The sequence below is a fragment of the Tamandua tetradactyla genome, chromosome 25 (assembly GCF_023851605.1).
Source record: "Tamandua tetradactyla isolate mTamTet1 chromosome 25, mTamTet1.pri, whole genome shotgun sequence".
NCBI lineage: Eukaryota > Metazoa > Chordata > Mammalia > Pilosa > Myrmecophagidae > Tamandua > Tamandua tetradactyla.
The window spans coordinates 29230371-29256919 of record NC_135351.1 but is presented as its reverse complement, the minus strand read 5'-3'; the positions used below and the strand labels follow the sequence as shown (position 1 = coordinate 29256919).

The following is a 26549-nucleotide window of genomic DNA, read 5'->3' as shown; positions in this document are numbered from 1 at the left end:
CACAGTATTTGTTCTACACCTATAAATATTAGAGACCCCTCTTCTCACCATGCAGGACCATACTTGGAGAAGACAGGACTGTAGGACCTTAAGAAGTAGCTATTAGCTTAGGAATATTCAGATAACTCCTTCATTTATCCTGACAAAGCTTCTCAGTTATCCAGTGGGTTTAGGTCCCAGAGCTGAGTTAGTACACTCGGTCTTGTGGGGACAAAGAACAGATAAGACCAGCTTCCTTGCTACTTACAATCCAGCCTTTGTCAGCATGATTTCTGAGGCTGGGGAGTTGGGTGATGGTTTTCCATTTCTTCCTTTGGGCAGAACTGGATGCCTAACCATGTCTGACTTCCAAACAGAATTCTTCATCATTTCCCCTATTCCTAGAGAATTTGCAGTCATTATATGTTCATTTTCCATATTGCACTGGATATGCTTGAACGTCTGGAGAGGCTTAAAAATCCATGGGCAATTGTCCCATTTATTTCTCCTGAGAAGAAGGAATTATTATATAAATGGTAATGTCAGAGGACCTCACCATCAGCAAACAGTTGGTTTTTACATTCAACTATAGATTATTAGAAAATTTAGCATCTAATGACTTTTTCTTGTCTTTGTTAGCATTGTTGGTATACTGGCTGACTTCATTATTGTCTTCCCAGTGGTTCACTCTGGTATGATAATTTAGGTTTGACATGGAACGCCATTTTCAGAGCAAATGCTTAAAGGTTATAATAAGGACTTTTAACAATCATTCCAGAAAATAAGTATTTATTGAGATTTAAAAATATTTAAAGACAGCTGACTCTAGCACAGTCTGAAATGTACCAAATTCATTTCCAGGACTGAGTCCCCCTTCAGAATTTGCTTCTACTCTTAATCCCTTTCACATTTGAAGCATTTACTGTAAGTTACTTTTTAAAAAGCATTCTTGAGATATCTTCATGCACTATACTGTCCATCCAAAGTGTACAGAATCACTTTGTGTACAAAGTGCACAGTCAATGGCTCACAATCTCATCATAGTTATGTATTCATCAACATGATCATTTTTAGAACATTTGCATCACTCCAGAAAAAGCAATAAAAAGAAAAAGGAAAAAATCCATATATCTCATACCCCTTACCCCTTCCTCTCACTTACCACTACTATTGCAATATACACAATTTTTTTATCCCTTATCTCACCCCCTTATTTATTTATTTTTTTTTGTCCTTATTTTTGTATACATCTATCCATACACTGGATAAAGGGAGCATCAGCCACAAGGTTTAACAATCACATGATTACACTGTAAAAGCTATATAGTTATACAATCATCTTCAAGATTCAAGGCTACTGAATTTTTGTTCAATAGTTTCAGGTACTTTTCTCTGGCCACTCCAGTACAACTAAAAAGGAGTATCTATATAATGTATGAGAATAATCTCCAGGATAACTGCTTGACTCTAAATCTCTCAGCCACTAAAATCTTATTTTCCCTCATTTCTCTTTTCCCCTTTTGGTAAAGAGAGCTTTCTCAATCTCATGATGCCAGATCCCAGATTACTGCAGGAGTCACGTCGCATGTTGCCAAGGAGATTTATACCCCTGGGAGTGATGTCCTACATAGGGCGGAGGGTACTGAATTCACTGTCAAGTTGGTTTACAGACAGAAGTCACATCTGAGCAACAAAAGAGGTTCTCCAGGGGTGACTCTTAGGCATAATTATAAGTAGTAGTCAATTTTAACTTTTCTCTCAAACTTTTTTTTGGATACTGCCCAGGAAGAGCCCACTAGCACCGGTAGCCATCTACACTTAATAGATCATCTAACACTGCTGCTCAAATTATTAATCAGTACATCATGGTTGGAAGAGCCCCTTAAATTTTGATTTTCCTGCACTTTTATGAGGTTGGCAGAGACAATTAAGCTTTTCTTCATTTCTCCCACATGAGTTCAAAATGGACTGGAAGAACACAGTTCTCCTAAGCTCTGGGGTAGTCACTGGCTTTTCTTGCACATCACCCAAGGATTCTTGGAAATCACAGCTCTGAACCCATTGAAAAAGAATAGAGAGAATTATAGATGATCACCACTGCTATCTCACTTTTTCCAGTTCAGGCTGACCAACTGTCATTTTTACAGTCTTTATATTCATTCATTCAATGCACATTTAAAAAGTAGCCACTATAAGAATGGCACTGGGAAAATAGCAGTGAAGAAAACAGGTCACATTTACGCCTTGACAGGATTTACTTCATATTCCCTCTGCTTGTTAAACCAAGGGTGGGACTATGCTCCTTTCCTTACTCATCTGGGGGAGGCAGGAACAAAGGAGAATACTGATAAACCTGGAAATAGGGCCGGAGAGTGCCAGAGAAGGAGGACTTTGGGAAGGTGAAGATGTGGGAGCCAGTTGTCATGTTGTAAAAGGATACAATTCCAGCTTCATAGTCTAGAAAAATCCCCACAAGCACAGGATTATCCCTCAGTTGAAGGTAAGTTGGGGAAGAAGTAAGTGCTACATAGCCTTTCTTTCTGCTCAGCCTAATGGCCCAGAATCCAAACTCAGGTTTCTGTTCCATGCCCACGCCTCGTTGCACACTTTCTAAACAAACCCCTAAATCCCATGCAGTTCCTTCCCCCACATCCACTTCAAAATAGTGTTTTCCTGAGATGAAGATTTCACAGCCCAGGACACAAGGGAAGGCCTTGAATCTTCTAGAAGAAGGGTCAAGATCCTCCCAGGGAGGCCCACGGGTCACCTGTCTCCGGTCCTCAGACAGAACCAGTTCATGATGAGCTGTATCTGGATCCAGAGTCACATCGACTGCAAAGAAAGACATTTTTGGTGTTGAGAACACAGTTAATTTCAATGAAGCCAGCCTGTGTTCAAATCCAAGCACTGTTTCTCATGAGCTGTGTAAGCTTAGGCAAGTCCCTCAACCCTCTGAGCCTCAGTTTTGCTAAACATAAAATGGAAATCATCAGACCTATGGCAGAGGGCAGTGGGAGGATTGAATGAGCTAGTGTGTGTTTAGTACTTGGTATAATTTCTGGCACATTGTAAGTGCCTGATAATGATAGCATCAGGCACTTGATACTATCAATATAGAATCAACATCAATAATGATATCAACACCATCATCATCTTCATCATCATTACACCACCTTAGTCACTCAGAGTATCTAAGGTCCAGCACTAACCAGTGTTGATATGGTTTATTCTTCTCTCCAAAGCCCACCCTCTCCCTAGTGGGACTTCTAGGAATCATGGAACATTGGAGTAGAAAAGGAGTCCTTCCCCTCTCCATTTAATAATCAGCAACGCTGAGGATCAGAGAAGGAAAGTGACACAACTAATGTCATCCCTTGTTACTGGAAGACCCAGAATCTTACCTAGACCTTGGGATGCACACCCAGCCTCACAATTTTTAGGTGTAAGCTCTTATTTCTTGCTTCAGATAATGCCCAATAGGGATTAGTGTTAGGTAAAACACCCAGAACCAATGTATGTGAAAACTTTCTGGCCACAGTCAAGTAAAACATACAAAACCATGATCAACTCAAGTATGATATTGGTCAATGATGCATTTCTAAAAATGAAAAAATGATAGTAGGATGCTCTTAACCACTGTGTTACTGCATTAATCACTGATCAGTTGGACTATGGTAATAAGGGAATGAAATATTCTGAAAGATTCCCTATTTGCCTCTCCAGACAAGTTCTACCTTTCTCCACCCTGCACTGAGCTGATCTCTGTGGACATATCAACCAGCCTCCTTTTCCATTTCTGTTTGGTTCAGCCAATGGGAGGCATTACAGGAGACAGTAGGCAGAGACAAGTGGAGTTAGGAGTATTTAATATCACAGTCCCTCCATATTGGATATGATTTGGCCTGCATTTTCTGCCTTTAACAATACATTCTCACAGGTACAGCTCCTGCCACTTGAGATCCCACAGAGGTGATGGCTGCCCACCTGCTCCTATCCTGGGTGCTTCACTGTTCCTTGATGATTACCCTGCTCTTTGCTTTTGCAAACTACCAATTTTGTTAAAGTCTCTTCAGTCACTTTTATCACAAGACTTCCCTCACAAAAGTTTGGGGTTTCAGTGTATACTACCTAAATGATCCAGGAAAATCCAAGTTGAGTAATTAAAATGTTTATATGTTGGTAATGCCACTTAAAAGACAAAATGTCATTTGGATTTTTAGATCCTATATATTATTTATTGGTGATGTATATAAGAAAAAGATACAGAAAGGTTGAAAGTTGGATAATATAATTTTATAATTATATCAAAAGATACTAAATCAAAGCATTATTCTGGACAAAGAAGGTCAGCTCATAAAGATAAAATGTCCAATTTACTAGGAATAGATCACAATTTTAAACATACATGTACTAATAAAATAGCTTCAAAATAAAACAAGCAAAAATTTTACTCATCTGTCCATAAGGCAGATAAAAGAAGCATTAGACACAAGGTTTTCACGATCACAAAGTCACGTTGCGAAAGCTCTATCATTATACAATCACCTTCAAGAAACACAGCTATTGGAACACAGCTCTACAGTTTCAGGCACTTCCCTCCAGCCTCTCCATTATAACTTAACTAAAAAGGTGATATCTATATAATGTGTAAGAATAACCTCCTGGATAACCTCTTGACTCTGTTTGAAATCTCTCAGCCATTGACACTTTATTTTGTCTCATTTCTCTATTCCCCCTTTTGGTCAAGAAGGTTTTCTCACTCCCTTGATGCTGAGTTACAGCTCATTCTAGGATTTCTGTCCCATATTGCCAGGGAGGTTTACACCCTGGGAGTCATGTCCCACATAGGGTGAGGGCAGTGAGTTTGCTTGTCATGTTGGCTGAGAGAGAGAGAGGTCACATCTGAGCAAAAAAAGAGGTTTTCTGGGGGGTGACTCTTAGTCCCAATTTTAAGTAGGCTTAGCCTATTCTTTGCAGGGATAAGTTTCATATGAACAAACCCCAAGATTGCTCGGTCTATTGCTTTGGTTGTCCCCACTGCTTGTGAGAATATCAGGAATTCTCCACTTGGGGAAGTTGAATTTTCCCTTTTTCTCACCATTCCCCCAAGGGGATTTTACAAATACTTTTTTATTCACTGTTCAAATCACTCTGGGATTTATTGGGGCATCACTCTGAACAAACCTACAAAATCTCGTGCCCTACTCAAGGTTCCATGTACTTATGGTGTTCAGTTAAACTGTCCACATAAGTTATATTAGGAAATGCACTAGTCAAAATATAACTTTTGTACCAAATAAACATTTTTGCTTTAGTCTCACACATAATTTAAAGTTTTAAAATATGAATTACCATCTATTTTCAATACCCTGCAGTATTGACATCCTTTTGTTCTTCCTCATGCAGAAACATTTTTAAATTTATACATTTAGTCACTATCATTATACACTCTAGGCATTCCTAGATTATACCATCTCAGTCTTTATCGTCTATCTTTCCTTCTAATTTCATTTGTGCCCCCAGCCCTCCTCCCTCTATCATTCTCACATTCAGCTTCATTCAGTGTACTAACATTTTGTATTACAGTTAGGTAGCATTATGCTATCAATTTCTGAACTTTTATAATCAGTCCTGTTGCACAAATCTGTCCCCTTTAGATCCAATTACCCAATATCTACCCCATTTCTAACTCCTGATGGTCTCTGTTCTTAACTGAAATTCTCTGAGTTCATTTACTAATGTTAGTTCATATCAGTGAGACCATACGGTATTTATCCTTTTGTTTCTGGCTAATCTCACTTAGCATAATGTCCTTAAGGTCCATCCATGTTGTTACATACTTCATAACTTTATTCTGTCTTACAGCTGCATAATATTCCATTGTATGAATATACCACAGCTTGTTTAGCCACTCATCTGTTGATGGACATTTTGGCTGCTGCCATCTCTTGGCAATTGTAAATAATGCCGCTATAAACTTTGGTGTGCAAATGTCTGTTTGTGTCCTTGCCCTCATATCCTCTGAGTAGATTCCTAGCAATGGTATTGCCAGATCATATGGCAGTTCTATACTTAGCTTCCTGAGGAACCGCCAAACTGCCTTCCACAGAGGTTGTACCATTTGACATTCCCACCAACAGTGGATAAGTGTGCCTCTTTCTCCACATTCTCTCTAGCACTTGTCATTTTCTGTTTTATTAGTAATGGCATTCTGGTGGGTGTGAGATGATATCTCATTGTGGTTTTGATTTGCATTTCCCTAATAGCCAGGGAGGTTGAGTATCTTTTCATGTGCCTTTTAGCCATTTGTATTTCCTCTTCTGAGAAGTGTCTGTTTTTTGCCCATTTTGTAATTGGGTTGTTTGTCAAGGACAAACTTCTAAGTGGAGCTAGGACAACTGGTTATGTCTACTTCCCACCAAAAAACATAAATCGATGTAGGTAGATTCAAGTCCTAATGAGAAAAGTAATATTTAAAAATTTTAAAACTATGGATACTGAAAATATCCGTATAGCCTGAGGGCAGAGAGGCTCTGTCAGCCAAGATACAAAAGTCACAAACTGTGAAGGAAAACATATCTACTCTAAATTTGAAACTCTTCACTGAAAAAAAAAAAGTAACAGGAGACGATATTGGTATCAAGTATAATTGAGAGGCTATAACAAGCTCCCATAAATCAACAAGGAAAAGAACCCGATCAAAAAACTGTTAAATCCCAATAAGTCACAGATAAATCAAAGAAGAGAAAGCTTGAAGTTGAATGGACATACTAAAAGAAGTTCAACCTCACATGGGAAATTAGAGAAACTCAGATTAAGTCCACAATTGGGTATCATTTCAAACCAGATTGCCAAAAATCATAAATTATAAGCAAAGAGTTGGGGAGACATGGAGCAGTGGGGGCACTGATACTGCTGGTGGAGAAAAAATGGGTGCAATTTCAAGACTTACAGTATCTAGTAAATCAAAGATATGCAACCCTACATTCCAGCGTTCCCCCTCCAAGGTATATCCCTAGAGGAAACCATTCATAGGACACAAAGAAGCATGGACAAGAATACTAAAGAATACTATTTGCAACAGTAACAAAACTAATTACATACCACCTTGGTGTCCATTCCAGACACAATCAACTAAAAAACCCATCTTCCCCATATCGTGCCACATTGCAGAGTGGTTCAGAAAGTGGTCTGTGGAGAGTGATTGCCTGAGTTACTACCCCCTGCTCATGGGACAGTTGCTTAGCTTCTATGTCTTAGTTTCCTCATAAACTAAAAGTTTTACAACTTTTATAAAGCTTGTAAAAGTGCTTCCTGCAGAGATGATTATGGTAGTACACAACATTTGTGAAGCTCGGTGATGGCGAACCATTAATATATATATATATATATTTTTTTTCACATGGGCAGGCCCGGGAAGAACCATTAATTTTCATGCCGGAGAGGCCGCCCATGGCATTGTTGGAAAAAGTAACCTGGTACCAGTCATTGAGATTAACTCTCAACCCCAGCAATTCCAGTTTACAAGTGTGCCCTTCTGAAATGCAAGCACCAGCATGAACTAGGAAGTTGATTGCAGCAATGTTGCCATATCCAAATATTGGAAATGGCTTAAAGCTGTGAGTAGGGATATGTTTAAAAATAGAATTATGGACTTCCGGAGAAGATGGTGGCTTAGTAAGACGCGTGGGTCTTAGTTCCTCCTCCAGAACAGCTACTAGAGAAGTAGAAATGATTCAGAACAGCTCCCAGAGCCACGACAGAGACCAAGAAGACAGCGTACCCCATTCTGGAACGGTTAACTGGCTGGGAGAACCCACTCCAGTGAGATCGCCGAGGGGCGCGGGCTTTCCCGGGCCGGGGCGGCAGGCGGCCGGAGTCCCTCCCTCCCTCCTTCCCGGGCCAGCTGGGAGAATTGGACAGGTGGTCCCCTCAAGCTACGGTGGCTGGTGCCCCCTCCCCGCGCGGCCCCCTGGACCAGCTGGGAGAATTGTATCGGAGATCCCCAAGCCGTGGAGAACGGCGACTGGGGTCCCTTCCAAACACGTGGCTTCCCGGTCCGGCTGGGAATGGTGGATAGACACTTCCCCAAGCCGTGGCGGCTGGCGCCCCCCCACCATGCTTGGCACCCCAGGCCGGCTGGGAAATTTGGACAGGCATTCCCCCAAGCCACGGAGGCTGGCGACCCTCCCCGCGCGCGGCCCCCCAGACCAACTGGGAGATTTGGATCGGAGATCCCCAGGCCGCGGAGAACGGCGACTGGGGTCTCTTCCAAACACGTGACTCTCCGGTCCGGCTGGGAACAGTGCACTCTCCCGGGCCGCGGAGGCTAGTGCCCTCCGCCGCGCTTGGCGCCCCGGGCTGACTAGGAGATTCGGACGGGCGCTCTCCCGGGCTGTGGCGGCCGGCGACCCTCCCCATGTTCGGACCCCCGGGCCGGCTGGCACTCTTCCAAGCCATTTCGGCTGGCGAACCTCCCCCACGGCGAGAGTTTTCCAAAGTTATAGGAGCCACAGCACCTGTTACTGGTGGGACCCGCAGACAAACGTGTGCCACGAGCGCCACCTACTGGGCAGGATAAGAAAAATAGAACCCAGAGATTTCACAGAAAAATCTTTCAACCTGCGGGGTCTTACACCCAGGGAAATCTGATTAAATGCCCAGACGCCAGCAGAAGATAATGGATCACGCTCAGAAAATTGAAAATATGGCCCAGTCAAAGGAACAAACCAACAGTTCAAATGAGATACAGGAGCTGAGACAACTAATGCTGAATATACGAACAGAAATGGAAAAACTCTTCAAAAACCAAATCGATAAATTGAGGGAGGACATGAAGAAGACATGGCTGAACAAAAAGAAGAAACAGAAAAACTGAAAAAACAAATCACAGAACTTATGGGAGTGAAGGACAAAGTAGAAAAGCTGGAAAAAACAATGGATACCTACAATGGTAGATTTAAAGAGACAGAAGCTAGAATTAGTGAATTGGAGGATGGAACATCTGAATTCCAAAAAGAAACAGAAACTATAGGGAAAAGAATGGAAAATTTTGAACAGGGGATCAGGAAACTGAATGACAATATGAAGCGCACAAATATACGTGTTGTGGGTGTCCCAGAAGGAGAAGAGAAGGGAAAAGGAGGAGAAAAACTAATGGAAGAAATTATCACTGAAAATTTCTCAACTCTTATGAAAGACCTAAAATTACAGATCCAAGAAGTGCAGCGCACCCCAAAGAGAATAGACCCCCAAATAGGCGTTCTCGAAGACACTTACTAGTTAGAATGTCAGAGGTCAAAGAGAAAGAGAGGATCTTGAAAGCAGCAAGAGAAAAACAATCCATCACATACAAGGGAAACCCAATAAGACTATGTGTAGATTTCTCAGCAGAAACCATGGAAGCTAGAAGACAGTGGGATGATATATTTAAGTTACTAAAAGAGAAAAACTGCCAACCAAGACTCCTATATCCAGCAAAATTGTCCTTCAAAAATGAGGGAGAAATTAAAACATTCTCAGACAAAAAGTCACTGAGAGAATTTGTGACCAAGAGACCAGCTCTGCAAGAAATACTAAAGGGAGCACTAGAGTCAGATACAAAAAGACAGAAGAGAGAGGTGTGGAGAAGAGTGTAGAAAGAAGGAAAATCAGATATGATATATATAATACAAAAGGCAAAATGGTAGAGGAAAATATTATCCAAACAGTAATAACACTAAATGTTAATGGACTGAATTCCCCAATCAAAAGACATAGATTGGCAGAATGGATTAAAAAACAGGATCCTTCTATATACTATCTACAGGAAACACATCTTAGACCCAAAGATAAACATAGGTTGAAAGTGAAAGGTTGGGAAAAGATATTTCATGCAAATAACAATCAGAAAAGAGCAGGAGTAACTATACTAATATCCAACAAATTAGACTTCAAATGTAAAACAGTTAAAAGAGACAAAGAAGGACATTATCTACTAATAAAGGGAACAATTAAACAAGAAGACATAACAATCATAAATATTTATGCACCGAACCAAAATGCCCCAAAATACTTGAGGAATACACTGCAAACACTGAAAAGGGAAATAGACACATATACCATAATAGTTGGAGACTTCAATTCACCACTCTCATCAATGGACAGAACATCTAGACAGAGGATCAATAAAGAAATAGAGAATCTGAATATTACTGTAAATGAGCTAGACTTAACAGACATTTATAGGACATTACATCCCACAACAGCAGGATACACATTTTTCTCAAGTGCTCATGGATCATTCTCAAAGATAGACCATATGCTGGGTCACAAAGCAAGTCTTAACAAATTTAAAAAGATTGAAATCATATACAATACTTTCTCGGATCATAAAGGAATGAAGTTGGAAATCAATAATAGACGGAGTGCCAGAAAATTCACAAATACGTGGAGGCTCAACAACACACTCTTAAACAACGAGTGGGTCAAAGAAGAAATTGCAAGAGAAATTAGTAAATACCTCGAGGCGAATGAAAACGAAAACACAACATATCAAAACCTATGGGACGCAGCAAAGGCAGTGCTAAGAGGGAAATTTATTGCCCTAAATGCCTATATCAGAAAAGAAGAAAAGGCAAAAATTCAGGAATTAACTGTCCACTTGGAAGAACTGGAGAAAGAACAGCAAACTAACCCCAAAGCAAGCAAAAGGAAAGAAATAACAAAGATTAGAGCAGAAATAAATGAAATTGAAAACATGAAAACAACAGAGAAAATCAATAAGACCAGAAGTTGGTTCTATGAGAAAATCAATAAGATTGATGGGCCCTTAGCAAGATTGACAAAAAGAAGAAGAGAGAGGATGCAAATAAATAAGATCAGAAATGGAAGAGGAGACATAACCACTGACCTCACAGAAATAAAGGAGGTAATAACAGGATACTATGAACAACTTTACGCTAATAAATACAACAATTCAGATGAAATGGACGGGTTCCTGGAAAGACATGAACAACCAACTTTGACTCAAGAAGAAATAGATGACCTCAACAAACCAATCACAAGTAAAGAAATTGAATCAGTCATTCAAAAGCTTCCTAAAAAGAAAAGTCCAGGACCAGACGGCTTCACATCTGAATTCTATCAAACATTCCAGAAAGAATTAGTACCAACTCTCCTCAAGCTCTTCAAAAAACATCGAAGCAGAGGGAAAGCTAACTAATTCATTCTATGAAGCCAACATCACCCTCATACCAAAACCAGGCAAAGATATTACAAAAAAAAGAAAACTACAGGCCAATCTCTCTAATGAATATAGATGCAAAAATCCTCAACAAAATTCTAGCAAATCGAATCCAACAACACATTAAAAGAATTATACATCATGACCAAGTAGGATTCATTCCAGGTATGCAAGGATGGTTCAACATAAGAAAATCAATTAATGTAATACACCATATCAACAAATCAAAGCAGAAAAATCACATGATCATCTCAATTGATGCAGAGAAGGCATTTGACAAGATTCAACATCCTTTCCTGTTGAAAACACTTCAAAGATAGGAATACAAGGGAACTTCCTTAAAATGACAGAGGGAATATATGAAAAACCCACAGCTAATATCATCCTCAATGGGGAAAAATTGAAAACTCTCCCCCTAAGATCAGGAACAAGACAAGGATGTCCATTATCACCACTGTTATTCAACATCATGTTGGAGGTTCTAGCCAGAGCAATTAGACAAGAAAAAGAAATACAAGGCATCAAAATTGGAAAGGAAGAAGTAAAACTATCACTGTTGGCAGACGATATGATACTATACGTCGAAAACCTGGAAAAATCCACAACAAAACTACTAGAGCTAATAAACGAGTACAGCAAAGTAGCAGGTTACAAGATCAACATTCAAAAATCTGTAGCATTTCTATACACTAGTAATGAACAAGTTGAGGGGGAAATCAAGAAACAAATCCCATTTACAATTGCAACTAAAAGAATAAAATACCTAGGAATAAATTTAACTAAAGAGACAAAAAACCTATACAAAGAAAACTACAAAAAACTGTTAAAAGAAATCACAGAAGACCTAAATAAATGGAAGGGCATACCGTGTTCATGGATTGGAAGACTAAATATAGTTAACATGTCAATCCTACCTAAATTGATTTACAGATTCAATGCAATACCAATCAAAATCCCAACAACTTATTTTTCAGAAATAGAAAAACCAATAAGCAAATTTATCTGGAAAGGCAGGGTGCCCCGAATTGCTAAAAGTATCTTGAGGAAAAAAAACGAAGCTGGAGGTCTCACGCTGCCGGACTTTAAGGCATATTATGAAGCCACAGTGGTCAAAGCACCATGGTATTGGCATAAAGATAGATATATCGACCAATGGAATCGAATAGAGTGCTCAGATATAGACCCTCTCATCTATGGACATTTGATCTTTGATAAGGCAGTCAAGCCAACTCACCTGGGACAGAACAGTCTCTTCAATAAATGGTGCCTAGAGAACTGGATATCCATATGCAAAAGAATGAAAGAAGACCCGTATCTCACACCCTATACAAAAGTTAACTCAAAATGGATCAAAGATCTAAACATTAGGTCTAAGACCATAAAACAGTTAGAGGAAAATGTAGGGAGATATCTTATGAAACTTACAATTGGAGGCAGTTTTATGGACCTTAAACCTAAAGCAAGAGCACTGAAGAAAGAAATAAATAAATGGGAGCTCCTCAAAATTAAACACTTTTGTGCATCAGAGAACTTCATCAAGAAAGTAGAAAGACAGCCTACACAATGGGAGACAATATTTGGAAATGACATATCAGATAAAGGTCTAGTATCCAGAATTTATAAAGAGATTGTCCAACTCAACAACAACAAAAAGACAGCCAACCCAATTACAAAATGGGAAAAAGACTTGAACAGACACCTCTCAGAAGAGGAAATACAAATGGCCAAAAGGCACACGAAGAGATGCTCAATGTCCCTGGCCATTAGAGAAATGCAAATCAAAACCACAATGAGATATCATCTCACACCCACCAGAATGGCCATTATCAACAAAACAGAAAATGACAAGTGCTGGAGAGGATGCGGAGAAAGAGGCACACTTATCCACTGTTGGTGGGAATGTCAAAGGGTGCAACCACTGTGGAAGGCAGTTTGGCGGTTCCTCAAAAAACTGAATATAGAATTGCCATACAACCCAGCAATACCATTGCTAGGTATCTACTCAAAGGACTTAAGGGCAAAGACACAAACGGACATTTGCACACCAATGTTTATAGCAGCGTTATTTACAATTGCAAAGAGATGGAAACAGCCAAAATGTCCATCAACAGACGAGTGGCTAAACAAACTGTGGTATATACATACGATGGAATATTATGCAGCTTTAAGACAGAATAAACTTATGAAGCATGTAATAACATGGATGGACCTAGAGAACATTATGCTGAGTGAGTCTAGCCAAAAACTAAAGGACAAATGCTGTATGGTCCCACTGATGTGAACTGACATTCGAGAATAAACTTGGAATATGTCACTGGTAACAGAGACCAACATGACTTAGAAACAGGGTAAGATAATGCGTAATTGGAGCTGAAGGGATACAGACTGTGCAACAGGACTAGATACAAAAACTCAAAAATGGACAGCACAATAATACCTAATTGTAAAGTAATCATGTTAAAACACTGAATGAAGCTGCATCTGAGCTATAAGGTTTTTTTTTGTTTGTCTGTTTGTGTCTTTTTCTTTTTTTTACTATTATTATTATTTTTATTTTTTTCTCTATATTAACATTCTATATCTTTTTCTGTTGTTTTGCTAGTTCTTTTCCTAAATCAATGCAAATGTACTAAGAAATGATGATCATGCATCTATGTGATGATGTTAAGAATTACTGATTGCATATGTAGAATGGAATGATTTCTAAATGTTGTGTTAACTTCTTTTTTTTTCTTTAATTAATAAAAAAATTTAAAAAAATAGAATTATGGTATATTTATGGAACATTAGGCAGCTTTTAAAAAGTGATGAATGGCATAGGAAGAGACACTTGATATCTTACGTGTTTGTGCAAGCACAGAGTAGGACATGGGTCACGTTACCTGAAGAAGTGGGATTGGAGAGGAGTGTAAGAAACCTTGAGCTTGTCCTTTTTATGCATCTATATTGTTTGGCTAATTACAACCTGTCTATACCACTTTTGTAATAAGAATATTTTTAAGAGAGAGAGCTTAAATAGAAGTAGGAGAAATATCCAGCTAAAAGACAAGCACATTTATGAAACAGGTTAGCCTGAACCATGTTCTGATGCCTTCTGCAAAAAAAATCTGTCCAGTTGAAATCTGGACATAACATGAAGTCCTGTTTTTCCCTTCCTGGCATCCTTCCAGATCAAATACAGAATACTTTTGTCATTGTTGCTTGTTGTTTTAATACAAGGAGAAACAGAGTATAAGTCCATAATCCTTTATCTGAAATCTCCAGGGGCCAAATAGGTTTTCAAATTCAGAATATTTTTGATGCTCTAAAGGTAATAAATACATATGCTCTAAATTATTTATCCACCCCCATCAGGGTCTAAGGCAAAACTCTATAATCTAATACATTAACATTTCTGCAGCAAAACATGTAATTATCCAAATTAAGTGGAATAAACAAAGATTTTAAATAGCCTTATTAGTGCAGTTTGGGTTTGGCCACTGCGGTGGACAGGTGCAAGGGTGGATCCTTTGATTGCTCATTGTGCTGTGGGCAGGACGCTGTGCTGTGGGCAGGACCCATGAATTCATTCTGAGCAATACAACATAGCAAAGCCTATGGGGTATGGTGCTTGTGATTATGTTTTGTTTTATAAAATTTCATGCTGCTCATGGACTTTCACTAGCAACTCTCACTCTCTAGCTGGCTTGGAAGAAGAAAGTAGCCCTGTTGGAGGGTCCATGTGACAAGGAACTGAGTCAACAGCCAACAAGACGCTGTGGCCATCAATCCTACAAATATATGGAACTGAATCCTGCCGATAACCAGAGGCGAACTTGAATATGGATTCTTCCCTAGGGTAACTTCCAGGTAAGAACATAGCCAGCTGACAGCCTGATTGCAGCTTATAAGACTCTAATTAGCAAAATCGGTTAAGCCAGGCCCAGCTTCCTGACCCCTTAAAACTGTGAGATTCTGTATATACATACACAAATACACGTTACATATATAATATGTACATATATACACATATTATATACACATTACATATATGCATATTATATATACATACTGTGTACACATACACATATTATATATATATGTTATATTAAGTGACTGCTTATAGTAATTTTTTCGCAGTGATAGCTAATACAGCCACTAAATCTCCTCAGGTTAGGCCAGATTTTGCTGACAAATCTTTCAGTGCTTTTGGAATTTTGTAATTGTGGATAAGGGACTGTGAAAATTCAGTAAGCACTGATTAAGAGAATCAAGGGAATAGAGAACTCAGGCTTTGAAGTTGGTAAAACTTGGTTTTGTTCACGGATCTAACGCCACCTGTGCTATCTGGGTGAAGTCCCTAAAACCATCTGAACCACAGCCCACAATATTCATCTACATTTCCTGCATTGCTCCGGGAGTTGCCTGAAATAATAATAAGAAATATCAACAATACCATGATGTGCCTTCATCCTACACCTTACATTCACTGATGGATTTAATCTTCATGACAACCCAGTGACATGGGAACTGCTGAAATTTTCATTTTTCAGATAGGGAAGCTGAAGTTATTTGCCTGGGATTGCACAGCTAATAAATGAGTGATGTGACAACCAGTATGCTCTACCCCTGTGGAAGCGCTTGAGTACACAGCTCCACCTAAATAACCCAACAATCTCTTTGGCCGTGAGCCTGCTCTAGGACAGGTAGTGAATTGGGTGACTGCCCAAGTTCCCTTCCACTGCAGTATTCAGCGATTCCTGAATTCACATACCTTGATAGCTTCTTAGCCTTTTCCTTACATCCAAGTAAAGCTCAGGAACATTGCACACAACAGAAGGCTCCAAGGACACAGCCTCTGGTGTCTCCAGCATTACAGCCAAACTCCTAGAATTAGCAGAAGCCCAAAACTTCTTTAGTGGTGGCTTCCATTCAGCTCTATAGACTCCACCTCTTCCCTCCAACATTCATACAGGACTTACTTGCTCAAAGTGTCTTTCACATCCTATAGAGAAACAAAAACAAAAGATGAGTGTGGAGACATCAGTATTCCCTGAGGTTTATGAGCCTGTGGGGCTGTGCTCTAATAACTTTCCTTCCAAAGAGGAAAGACAACAACCCCAGCCTTAGGTATTGATGGATACCCAGAGAGACTCCTTCCCATCCCAGCCCCCTTGGAGGCTCAGCCTGGCAGGATGCTTTTCAACCTTGGAGTCTCCCACCTTTCCTATTGAAGCCTGTGGGCAGCTGTAATGGTCACGATCACACAAGCCGTGGGCTGCTCCGGGAACAGGGTCAGGAGCTGTACCTATGCTTCCTTTGACAAGACTTGCTTTGGATGACCTCATTTCCTTCAGAGTGAATCCCAATTGATTTCTAACATAATTGCACTGAGTTCGGAGTTCAGATACTGGCAATCACTTATCACATAGGTCCTTGGTGGTGATTCCATGCACACCTCTGGCTGGGTCACCAAGGTGGTGGTAGTGGGCATCACATTCATGCTACACTGTCAGCCTTGCATTGTTACAACCAGTTCTATCAGCAGAAACTAGAAGTAATAGCCCTGAGGTGTTACTTTCAATGGGTGGAGCCCTGCATGCAGCTGTAAAAGGCCCCATAATATCTCCTTGAGCAGGAGCTCTCCAAGTATGTGCACTTCAAGAAAAGGTCATCACTCACTTTAGTTGCCCCACTTTGTCACCACCACTCACTTGGTAGGGTATTTCAGGAGAGAGTCTGACATTCAGTGTTCTAGGCTTGGTGTCAAGGGCCAAACGGTGGCAAAAGTCACTGCACAGTTCTCTGTGGCTTACCAAGCTATGTCTTCCCAGAGAGGGTGTCATGGTTAGGGACACGTGTCAACTTGGCCAAGTTGTGGTACCTGTTTATCTGATTGGGCAAGCGCTGGCCTGTCTGTTGCAATGAGGACATTTCATAGGATTAGGTCATGATCACGTCAACTGCATCCACAGCTGATTCCATTTGTAATCAGCCAAAGGGGAGTGTCTTCTGCAATTAGTGATGCTAAATCCAATCATGGGAAGCCTTTTAAGGAGGACTCAGAGGAGACAGGCCCCTTTCCTGCTTTGGCTGGTGAGCCTCTCCTGTGGAGTTCATCCAGGCCATCCATTGGAGTCATCGGCTTTGCAGACTGCCCTGTGGATTTTGGACTCTGCATTCCTGCGGTCACGTGAGACACTTTTATAAATTTTATATTTGCAAGTGTTCCCTGTTGATTCTGTTTCTCTAGAGAACCCTAACTAATACAGAGGGGTATATTTTTCTAATTAGCACAAAGGTAACCTACAGTTTAGTGGAGTCCACCCTGAAGACATTGATGCATGTCTAAAAGAAACATTACTTTAAATTCCTTCCCCTAATGCACCGGTTTTAAGTGAAGGCAGGCAGATCTTGCCCATCTTCCCATGCTTTCATTGCATTCTCTTCTTAATAGTTCAATAATGGATGCTTTTTATTAATAGCTCAATATCAATGCTTTTTATTAATAGCTCAGTAATGGATGCTTCCTCCAAGCCCACAACCTCACCTGCAATAATTCCTGGGCTGAGCCCTGACATTTCTCCTCCAGCTCCAGGATGTGGTTCTTCAGTGCACAGCTCTTCTGTTTCAGCCAGGCCTCATTGGCCCTCAGTCTCTTCAGAATCTGTTCTTCTTCTTTTTCCAGCTTCCACAAAAAAGACTTCTCCTCCTCATGTAGGAAGCGTTGGAGAGTCTTAAAGCCAAACTGGATTTCTTCCCTCTGAGTCTCTACCTTTTTCTAGAGACAAGAGAATATGCTCAGCAATTGTGGCATGATTTTCCCTGAGTCACCTGACCTGGAGGAATGTCCCAGGGTCCTCAGTGGTGAATCATGCCTAGGAGGCTATCACTGAGATGTGTGAGAAAACATCCCCATTTCTCCATCATCACCTAACTAATTTCTCTTTTCTACAGTCAAGATGGTGAAGAAGGATGGGGGCAGGGCACTAGATAATTTTATCATGGAACTAGAATGGAGTTCATACACTTTCTTAGTTATGATTAAAAGCCAAATTTCACTTGGGATGCAAGAAATCATCTCTGAGTCTGAGGGAATTTTTTATAGCAAAAATTTGTAATGAACATCAGCAAAGCTGGACTTTAAAACAACCAAGCTGATACAAGGAGAATCCACAATTTCCAGAATGCGGAGGTCCAGACTTGGCAAGCTTTTACCATGGGTCAACTGAAAAACAGTCATCCACCAGCCCAAGGTCAACTTAATCATCCCCATTTGGAAGACTGGCAGAAATTCAATGATACATCTTATAGGACTCAGTTTTCATTTTGGGGAATATGCAATTGTTACTTCCATTAGTCTTTCCTGAATTCATGCAGTGTTTCAATAACTGTGATGTGATATTAGGGTCATTGATTTAGGACGAAGAAGAGCTTTTTCTGTAGGAGACAGATGGAGACTTAGCATCTCCACTGAGGGGGTTTCCATAGATGTTAGTTACAATCATGCCTTACCCACTGCCCATGATTCTGGAAAGGAGAGTAAGAGTGTTCTCTGAGATGTAAACTTTAATATCAAAATACAAAGGATCAGGGCAGAGGTGGGAAAAGACCCCTGAAAGAGGCAAAATGGCTCATAGGCCTATAGGATTTGATGGTGAACTGATGGATTACATATATATTTCCATAAAGGAATGCATCTGTGAGCTACAAGGCCAGCCATGAAAAGCTGTAGGTTCTTACAACAGTTTATGGTCCTCATTATAAATCAATGGGTTTATTTTATCAGCCTCAGGAGCTTGCGTAATGTGTCTTCTACTCTGGAGGGAATCTGTTTTCAGAGTCTCACAAAGGTTGGTTTCTGAACCTGTAAAGCTGAGAGCCAAACCTGGCACTGTGAAAAGATTTGCTGATGGATTTAAAATTCAAAACCCAGTCAAGTCTGGTTCTGTGTCAACAGGCACTCCAATTTTGCTTCTGCTGACCAAGGCATGAGGAATCCCACCCAGTTACCACTGAAGGACTGAAGAAGCTAGAAGTAAAGTCTCATGAATGTAGACAATTAAGGGACATTCACACAAAAACAAATAATGATTTCTCTTTTGGTTGTAAGCTGTTTGGTCTGGTATAGTGAGAATAAGCCATCATTGTACTTTACCCCAATCATCCCTTGGGCCTGAGCTCTAGGGTAGAAAATCAGTTGAGCTGAACTAAGATTCCCACCTTCCATTCAGTTATTTGCCTGGTTGTGAACGCCATCGAATTCATACACTCCTCTTCGAGTTGCCTCAGTTTTGTCACAGCTTTCTGGAGCTTTTCCTGAAGGAAAATTTGGGGGAGTAAAGTCGATTCAATCTGACAACTCTTCATTAGGCACCTGGATGCCCCCAGGGAATCCCAGCATTCCAAGAGAGTAATAATGAATACTATTGGGTTCCTACGATTTGCTAGGGGCTGTATGTGCAGTAACATATTTGATTCACTTGGCAACCCTGAGCAGTGGGCAGGGTCCCTAAGGTCATGTCTGTGCTTAGAAACTGAAGGGCAAGTCACCTGCCTGAGGGGCCATAAATGGTAGGTAGCTGAGCTCTGATTCCACCTCCATCTACAGACTCAAGACCCTGAGCTATATCCACCACTGTAGTTTTGCCAGAGAAATGTAGCACATGGGACAAGATAATAATCATCTAAAACAAGATCTTACGAAATAATAGACCCAACCAAACATAACCAATGCCAGAGTGTTTGGTAGGCATGGAACTTTGTAGGTTCTATAAGTGAGTCAGGAAGGAAAGACATGGATGACGACCGGAGTTATCAGAACACGTTAATGGAGGAGGGGAGTTCTGATGTATTTTTGCAGCATGGGACTTGAAACCAATTTAAAAGAATATTCACATCAAGCTTTTAGGTTACATTTTCAGAGTAATTCCTCTCATTTTTATAGAAAGCATCTGAAGCTGAACCAAATTGCTAATTGCAGAATACTAATACCCAACGATAGTGTACTGTTTAATTCTCAGGCACTCTCAAGGAAGGGGACAATGTAACCTGTTCATCAAAAGCATGTATTGTGCTTGCTGTATGCTGAGTATTATTTTAACTTTACTTAGATTAATGTCCTTAAAGCTCACAACAACCCTTTGGGTGTATGAGTGAGGTGGGGAGAGGTAACAGTTGTTACCCCCAGTGAACAGATGGGGGCATGAAGACATTAAATAACTTGCTCAAAGTTACCCATCTAGTAAGAAGCAAAGCCAGGATTTCAGCCTCTCTGGCTCCTGAATCTGTAATACCATTACCTTGTGCTGCAACTTTTCTTAAAATGTGTGTGCAGGTGGATGGGGGAAGTAATTAAAATGTGAATATTCCCATTACAGTTATTAGCTGCTTCATGGAATTTTAAGGAATAGCTGGTTTGCGCTAAGTGGTAGCCAGTGTTGACATGTCCTTAAAAAGGATCACTTCCGCTATGTTTGTCAGTTCTTTGTATAGACCAATGAAAAATGTCTAAAATTGAGAGTCCTGCTGATTGTACAACCATGTGAGGATACTGTAGGACACATTTATTTATTTTGGACATTATACGTAATGCTCAATAGATTGAGGCAGCTGAAGCGCACCATGACTTAGAAGCAGAATGGCAAACTGTGATACTTTCTATGATGGAATATGGAGTGGCTACAAAAAGGAAGGATGTCAAGATTCACACAACGAACTGAATAAACCTTGGGAACAATGTGTTGTGCAAAATGATCCAGAAACAAAAGAACTAAGTCCTAAGATTTCTTTCAGAAAATACTTATAAGAAAATTGGAGCCTAGACTGTAAGCTGTTATAGCAGCCACATTTAGTTTGAAGTTGTAAATTTATTTCTAGATTCTGAGATATGGAGCTCTGTATGTATCAGCTGGTATTTCCCTGGAACTTTAAATAACTCTGTGATATATAATACCCAGAAGTGGAGTGCTTCAGCCCTGCAAGTTAGCATAGTTTTATATAACAACAGTTAAAGTAACTGTAAAAGAGATTAGGCTCAATTAAAGTTAAAAACAAGGCCAATCTGGCCGGGTCTAAGGTAAACTAGAATACAACATAAAAGATGATGGTTTATGTACCTTCATCTAATATATAAGACCAAAAGCAGAGAGATTTATTATGTCTAGAACCTAAGTTCTCATTAACACATAATCTATAAAACCTGTCTGGATACCTTATTTAAACAACACACACTCCTGGAGCCCACAACGGGAACAAGGCCTTGTAATTCTGTATAGCATTATATAATACCAGGATACATCTCATACTATGGTGGGCTGATAAAAAGTATTGGTAGAGTCCCTTGAGGGTCTAAGTTCCATATATATATATATATATATATATATATGGAACTATTAAACTTTCCCATCTGGGAAATCCCAGATACCCTCTCAACCACTGGGGATCCCCAAGAAAATGGGCTAAGCCCTTGATTTTAAGGCTTCCCCTTGTGAAACTTAATTTCTGTAGGGGAAAAGACAAAACTACCCATATCAAGGCCTAACAGTAGCTTCCAGGAAATTTCTTTTGTTGTTCAGATGTGGCCTCTCTCTCTCTCTCTCTCTGCAAGGAAAATCATTGCCTTCCCCACTATGTGGGAATATGACATTCAGGGGTAAAAATTTTCCGGATAATGTGGGGCATGACTTCCAGGAATGAGTCTGGCCCTGGCACTGTGGAAATGACAATGCCTTCTGGAACAAAAGGCGGAAAAGAAATGTAATAAAATAAGGCATCAGTGGCCAGGAGAGATTCAATAGAGTCAAAAGACTATTCTGGAGGCTACTCTTATGCAAGCTTCAGTTAGATAGTGCTAATTGCTGCAGTTTGCCCAACCAACATCACTCCTGTTGACTCTTAAGAACACCCAAGACTCAAGCTGAGACTCTATAAAGGTTTCATGCACTGTCTGCTTTCTTAGAACCTATAATTCCTGGAAGGTTCCTGGGTCAGATAAATGCTGAAACCCGGAGGGACCACATTCCCCCTATTCTTTAGTATCAACACCATTTCTCAACATGAAAAAGTGAAAATGGGTGTTGCCTAAAGATCCCTATAGATTGAGAGAGTTATCAGAGCAGAGGGAGGAGGTATAACAGAGAAAACGGGATTTAACAAATGAGTATGACTGCTGAATCATTACATTAATATTCCTTCTAACCTCCAGTGTTTTGGAGCAGACAGAGGGAAAAATCTGAGATGGTGGAATGGTAGCTCATGACAAACTCTGGGATCTCTTCTATAACTACTTGTTGAAATATGCTTTGAAAATTTTTTTCTTTGCTTTGTATGTGTTATATTTTGCAATAAAAAACATTAAAACAAGCATCACCTCCCTGCCATGGAGGACAGAGCAAAGAGTCACACAGTGTTTCCAAATGCCTTCAATTCTCCTTCCTGAACTGTGCTTGAAACTGCCCTCTCTGCCTTCTTGTTGGAATCATTTGAATTTTACTCATTAATATTCTTTTTCTTTTTTTTGGTCCCAGAGTGTATTTTCAACATAAACCTGACTTATTCCCCACATGAAAATCTCCTGGGGCCTTTAGCACTCAGGGGTAGGATCTAGCCTCTGAGCTGATACCAATGTTCTGGGTTCCAATTTACTTTCTCATGTTGTCACCTACCTTTCCCTATACAAACTCCCTGGCCTGGTCATGTTGAGTTGAGAGAGCTCTCAGGGTGGAGACTTTACACGTGGGATCCCTTCTGCCTGGAATGCTCTCTCTTTACTGCATGTCTCCTTGTGGATCATTTCTATGTGTTCTTCAAGAGTCATTTTGGGGAAGGCTTCCCTGATATCACTCCCTACTGCTTGGCCATCCTTCCCCTCCACCCATCACTCATAACAGTAGGTTCCACATAGTCTTTTTTGCTGGACTGCCTTTCCTACTAAACTATAGGATACCTAAAAGATTGCATGTCTTTCTCCCCTGTATTTTGATATTCTATAGCATGAACATCTCATCGTGGTTTTTCAAATTATACACATGGTGCAAAGCAGTAAAGCATGCAGCTGTAGACTTGAACACGCCAGGTTCTAAGGCAGAGAGAAGTCTGTCATAATCAGAGGGGGAAGGGGCAGAGGTCTGACCATCCCACTAAAAGTCAGGATAGACAGTCTGGATTTGCTTTAGAAAGAACCCATGACCGATTATTTGTAGAAGGCATGATGAAAGGTATATTTCAGGAATACTGAGTTTCAGACTAGACAATCCCAGGTCTTGGGGGCAGTGGAGACCAGGCACGCAGCAAGGCCCTCCGCCCCACCCCCCATGCCCACTCACCTTGTAGCCCTGACATACGTCTTCTATAAGAGCTGTGGTATGCCCTTTGTGCTGTGGTGCCCGCTCACAGCGCCAGCAGATGAGCTGGCCCTCATCTTCACAGAATACCTGGAGCTGTTCTCCATGTTCCTCACATATCTTTTTACGCTCCAGCTCCTTGATGACTTCAATGAGGCCTCCCAGCTGTTTGTTGGGCCGGAGGCTGTCCACTTGAAATGGGACCCGACACTGGGGACAGGTAGATTTCTCTGGCTGTGTGAGGCTTATACTCTCAATGAAGCCCATAATGCACAAGTGGCAGTAGCTGTGACCACAGCTGATGCTCATGGGTTCATCCATCAGGTTCAGGCAGATGGAGCAGATGGCCTCCTCCCTCATCTTCTTGGAGGGTATGCCTGAGGCCATGGCTTTTTTTTTTTTTTTTTGGAAAGCTCCAATACTGGACCTACAGGCCAAGATGAAGCAGCCAGAATTTTCTGCAGTGATTGAAATAAATCTCACCTGAGCCTCCGTGTGATGCGTTGGCCATCAGAGGTCTTGAAGTTGTCTGTCTAGAAGGAATAAATGGATTGGAATTTAGAAGATGCCTAAACATCCAGCTGTCATGTCTAATATGGTAACCACTATCATGTGTTGCTATTTAAATTTAAATTCAATAAAATTAAAAATTCAGTTTCTCAGTCCTGTTGTTCACATTTCTGATGCTTAATAGCCACAAGTGGCTGGTGGCTACACAGCAGTGCAGATATAGAACAGTCCATCACTGCAAAAACTTTTCATAGCCAAAGTGCCAGAGAGAGAGAGAGAGAAGCAAGGTAGGCCTCCTCACAGAACTTGCCCCAAGAAAGACAATTCGGTGAGGAAGTGTAAAACTCTAATATTCTAATGCACATCAAGAGTAATTATTATTAGAATTATCTCTTTGTAACTGGCAGCAACGTTCAGGTAATCCTTGGACTATTAAGGATTTTATTGAGACAATCAAAGTCTACTTCCCAACCCCAGTTCTCTCTATCCCACCTCCATCTCAGGTAGAACAAAACACATCAGATTAAAAAAGTCTCAGTGGAGACCCAACCAGTGGTATGAAAGTAACCAAGGCAACCAGAAGAACCGGAAGAACTTGTTTGTCCTTTTTCTTTTTCCCCTCCCGGCACAGAGAGAAGGATGGGGGAGGGAGCAGTTCTTCCTGGTAAGCAGAGCTCCAACAGAAATAGGGAGGTGACTGTCATTTTTCCAGGCCAGGACTCATCTGCTAGAAGTCCATGGTGATTGGGACACAGGGATTTTGCAGAATCCGTGGGCAAATCCACTGGCAGGATGGGGGAGGGGAGGTGGGAAGTGAGTGGGGGTGGGCAGATCTCTGTGGGGGTGCCAGGTGCTGGCCCCCCAACTGTCCACCAGTGAGGTCCTGGTACTCAGAGTTGGCAGAGGAGTGACCAGAAGCAAATAAATCGGTCCCCTCTCCCATGCTGCAGCTGCTTCCGGAACCCAGCCCTGTTGCCTCCCTCTCACCCCGGGAATTCCGGGAATTTGGTTGGGAGCAGGGAGAAGGAAACTTAGAGCGTGATCTTTCCTTTGAACTAACAGTGCCCGGAATTACAAACAGGAATTCGACTAAAGTTACCAGATAGATGTTTTCCCGGTGATAATCAAGACTGGTGTCTGGAAGCTGCATGCAGTTTCATCTGGAGGCTTCTGTGGGATGGCACATTAGGTCCGCCAAGGGACACAGGAGGCCCATCTCTTCCTGCGAGAAAAGTCTCCCCACCTCCTGAGGCCCTGGGGTGCCCGTCACTCACCTGGCATCTTGGCACTCTTTGGGTGTGGAGTCAGGCGAAAGAGAAAGCAGACCAGGGCTAAGAGATATAAAGCCGAGTCCCGACGAATTTCAGAGTTGGAGACGTTCTCTTTCCAGGAAAATACCCACCCCGCCTACACATACACACACATACTCATACATACATGTACTATGTGTCCCCCCACTGAGACGACCTGGGCCGGGACCTTTTCCTAAACCATCCCATATAGCAATCACATATTTGCCGCTAGTCCCCTCCTAACTGCCACTTCCTGAGGCCTGAGGTTGAGGAAGTTCCTTCAACCAATGAAACTCAGGAAATAAACAACTGCAGGAGGCGGGGCCATAAGATCTGGGGGACTGAGCCGGGAGGGACTGGTGAAGCCGAAGTGCAGAGGACAGCTAAAACACTAATTTTGAAATCACTTCTCAAAACTCTTCCCATAATAATCTCAAGGAGGGGTCCAACATCCCCTGGCAGGCAGACTCGCCAGTATGAGCAGGCAGAAAGGAGCCCAGAAGTGATGCCATCAGCTCTCTGATTATCTTTGCATGGACTGCTGCAGAATGCAGGCTAAAGTGAAGCTCATCCTCTGAGGTGGAGCTGAGCTATTCAGTTTGGAGCATGTGAATCAGCAGCTTCTCAGAGGAACTGTTTCAATGTCCTCATTAGTGCCCTGAATTTAGATGAGATGAATCCAAGCGGCTAGTGCCCAGTCTATGGATGAACTGCTTTCTAGGGGATCAGGTAGGAAAGAGCTTCCCCTGAGAAACAAGAGTCTATTTTGGGATACCCTCACACAGTCCCTGCTTGTTTTTCCTGAAACTTAGTTGTTGACAAGCTTCTCAGATCATTGCAGGAGAAAAACTGCACTCCTGAGCAATTAGAATTCTTCTCATTTAAACTGGGCATTCTAGGACCTAGAAAGAAGCTTAACTGAGGCCTTGGAGGCTTATACAAGGTTGTCCACACCGCCTGTCAGACTCCAGCCTCCCTCCTCTTCCTCGCTCATTCTGCTCCAGCCCCTGGCCTCCTTTTTGTTCCTGGAACTCACTAATTAAATTTTTCCTTCAGAACTTCTGCACTTGCCATCCTGTCTTCCTGGAATGCTTCATTCCTCTTCCCCTCCAACCCTTAAATACCAAATATTTACCCATCTGGCTCCCCCACTTCACTTAGATGTCTGTTTAAATGCCATCATGTACCTCATTAGAGAGGCCTTCCCTGACCTCCTGCTGG

At 41.2% G+C, this 26549-nt stretch overlaps 1 protein-coding gene across 1 annotated transcript; it reads right to left on the bottom strand.

The window, feature by feature from the left end:
* Positions 1-751: 751 nt before the first annotated feature.
* Positions 752-25631, bottom strand: TRIM38 (tripartite motif containing 38). The gene is made up of 7 exons (XM_077143824.1): positions 25311-25631; positions 23509-24059; positions 19406-19501; positions 17733-17963; positions 16165-16187; positions 15957-16069; positions 752-2811 (listed from the first exon to the last, which is right to left on the bottom strand). Exons 2-7 carry the CDS (start codon positions 23911-23913, stop codon positions 2288-2290), a joined length of 1392 nt encoding a protein of 463 aa, XP_076999939.1. The 5' UTR covers positions 23914-24059; positions 25311-25631; the 3' UTR covers positions 752-2287.
* Between the last annotated feature and the right edge of the window lie 918 nt (positions 25632-26549).

Excerpts from the sequence above, each read along its gene's own strand:
- TRIM38 (XM_077143824.1), bottom strand. The coding sequence starts at position 23,913 with ATGGCCTCAGGCATACCCTCCAAGAAGATGAGGGAGGAGGCCATCTGC. Across the intron at positions 19,502-23,508 it reads ACGTATGTCAGGGCTACAAG|GAAAAGCTCCAGAAAGCTGT; the intron begins GTGAGTGGGCAT and ends ATTTTCCTTCAG. Across the intron at positions 16,188-17,732 it reads CAGCCCAGGAATTATTGCAG|GATGTGAAAGACACTTTGAG; the intron begins GTGAGGTTGTGG and ends GTTTCTCTATAG.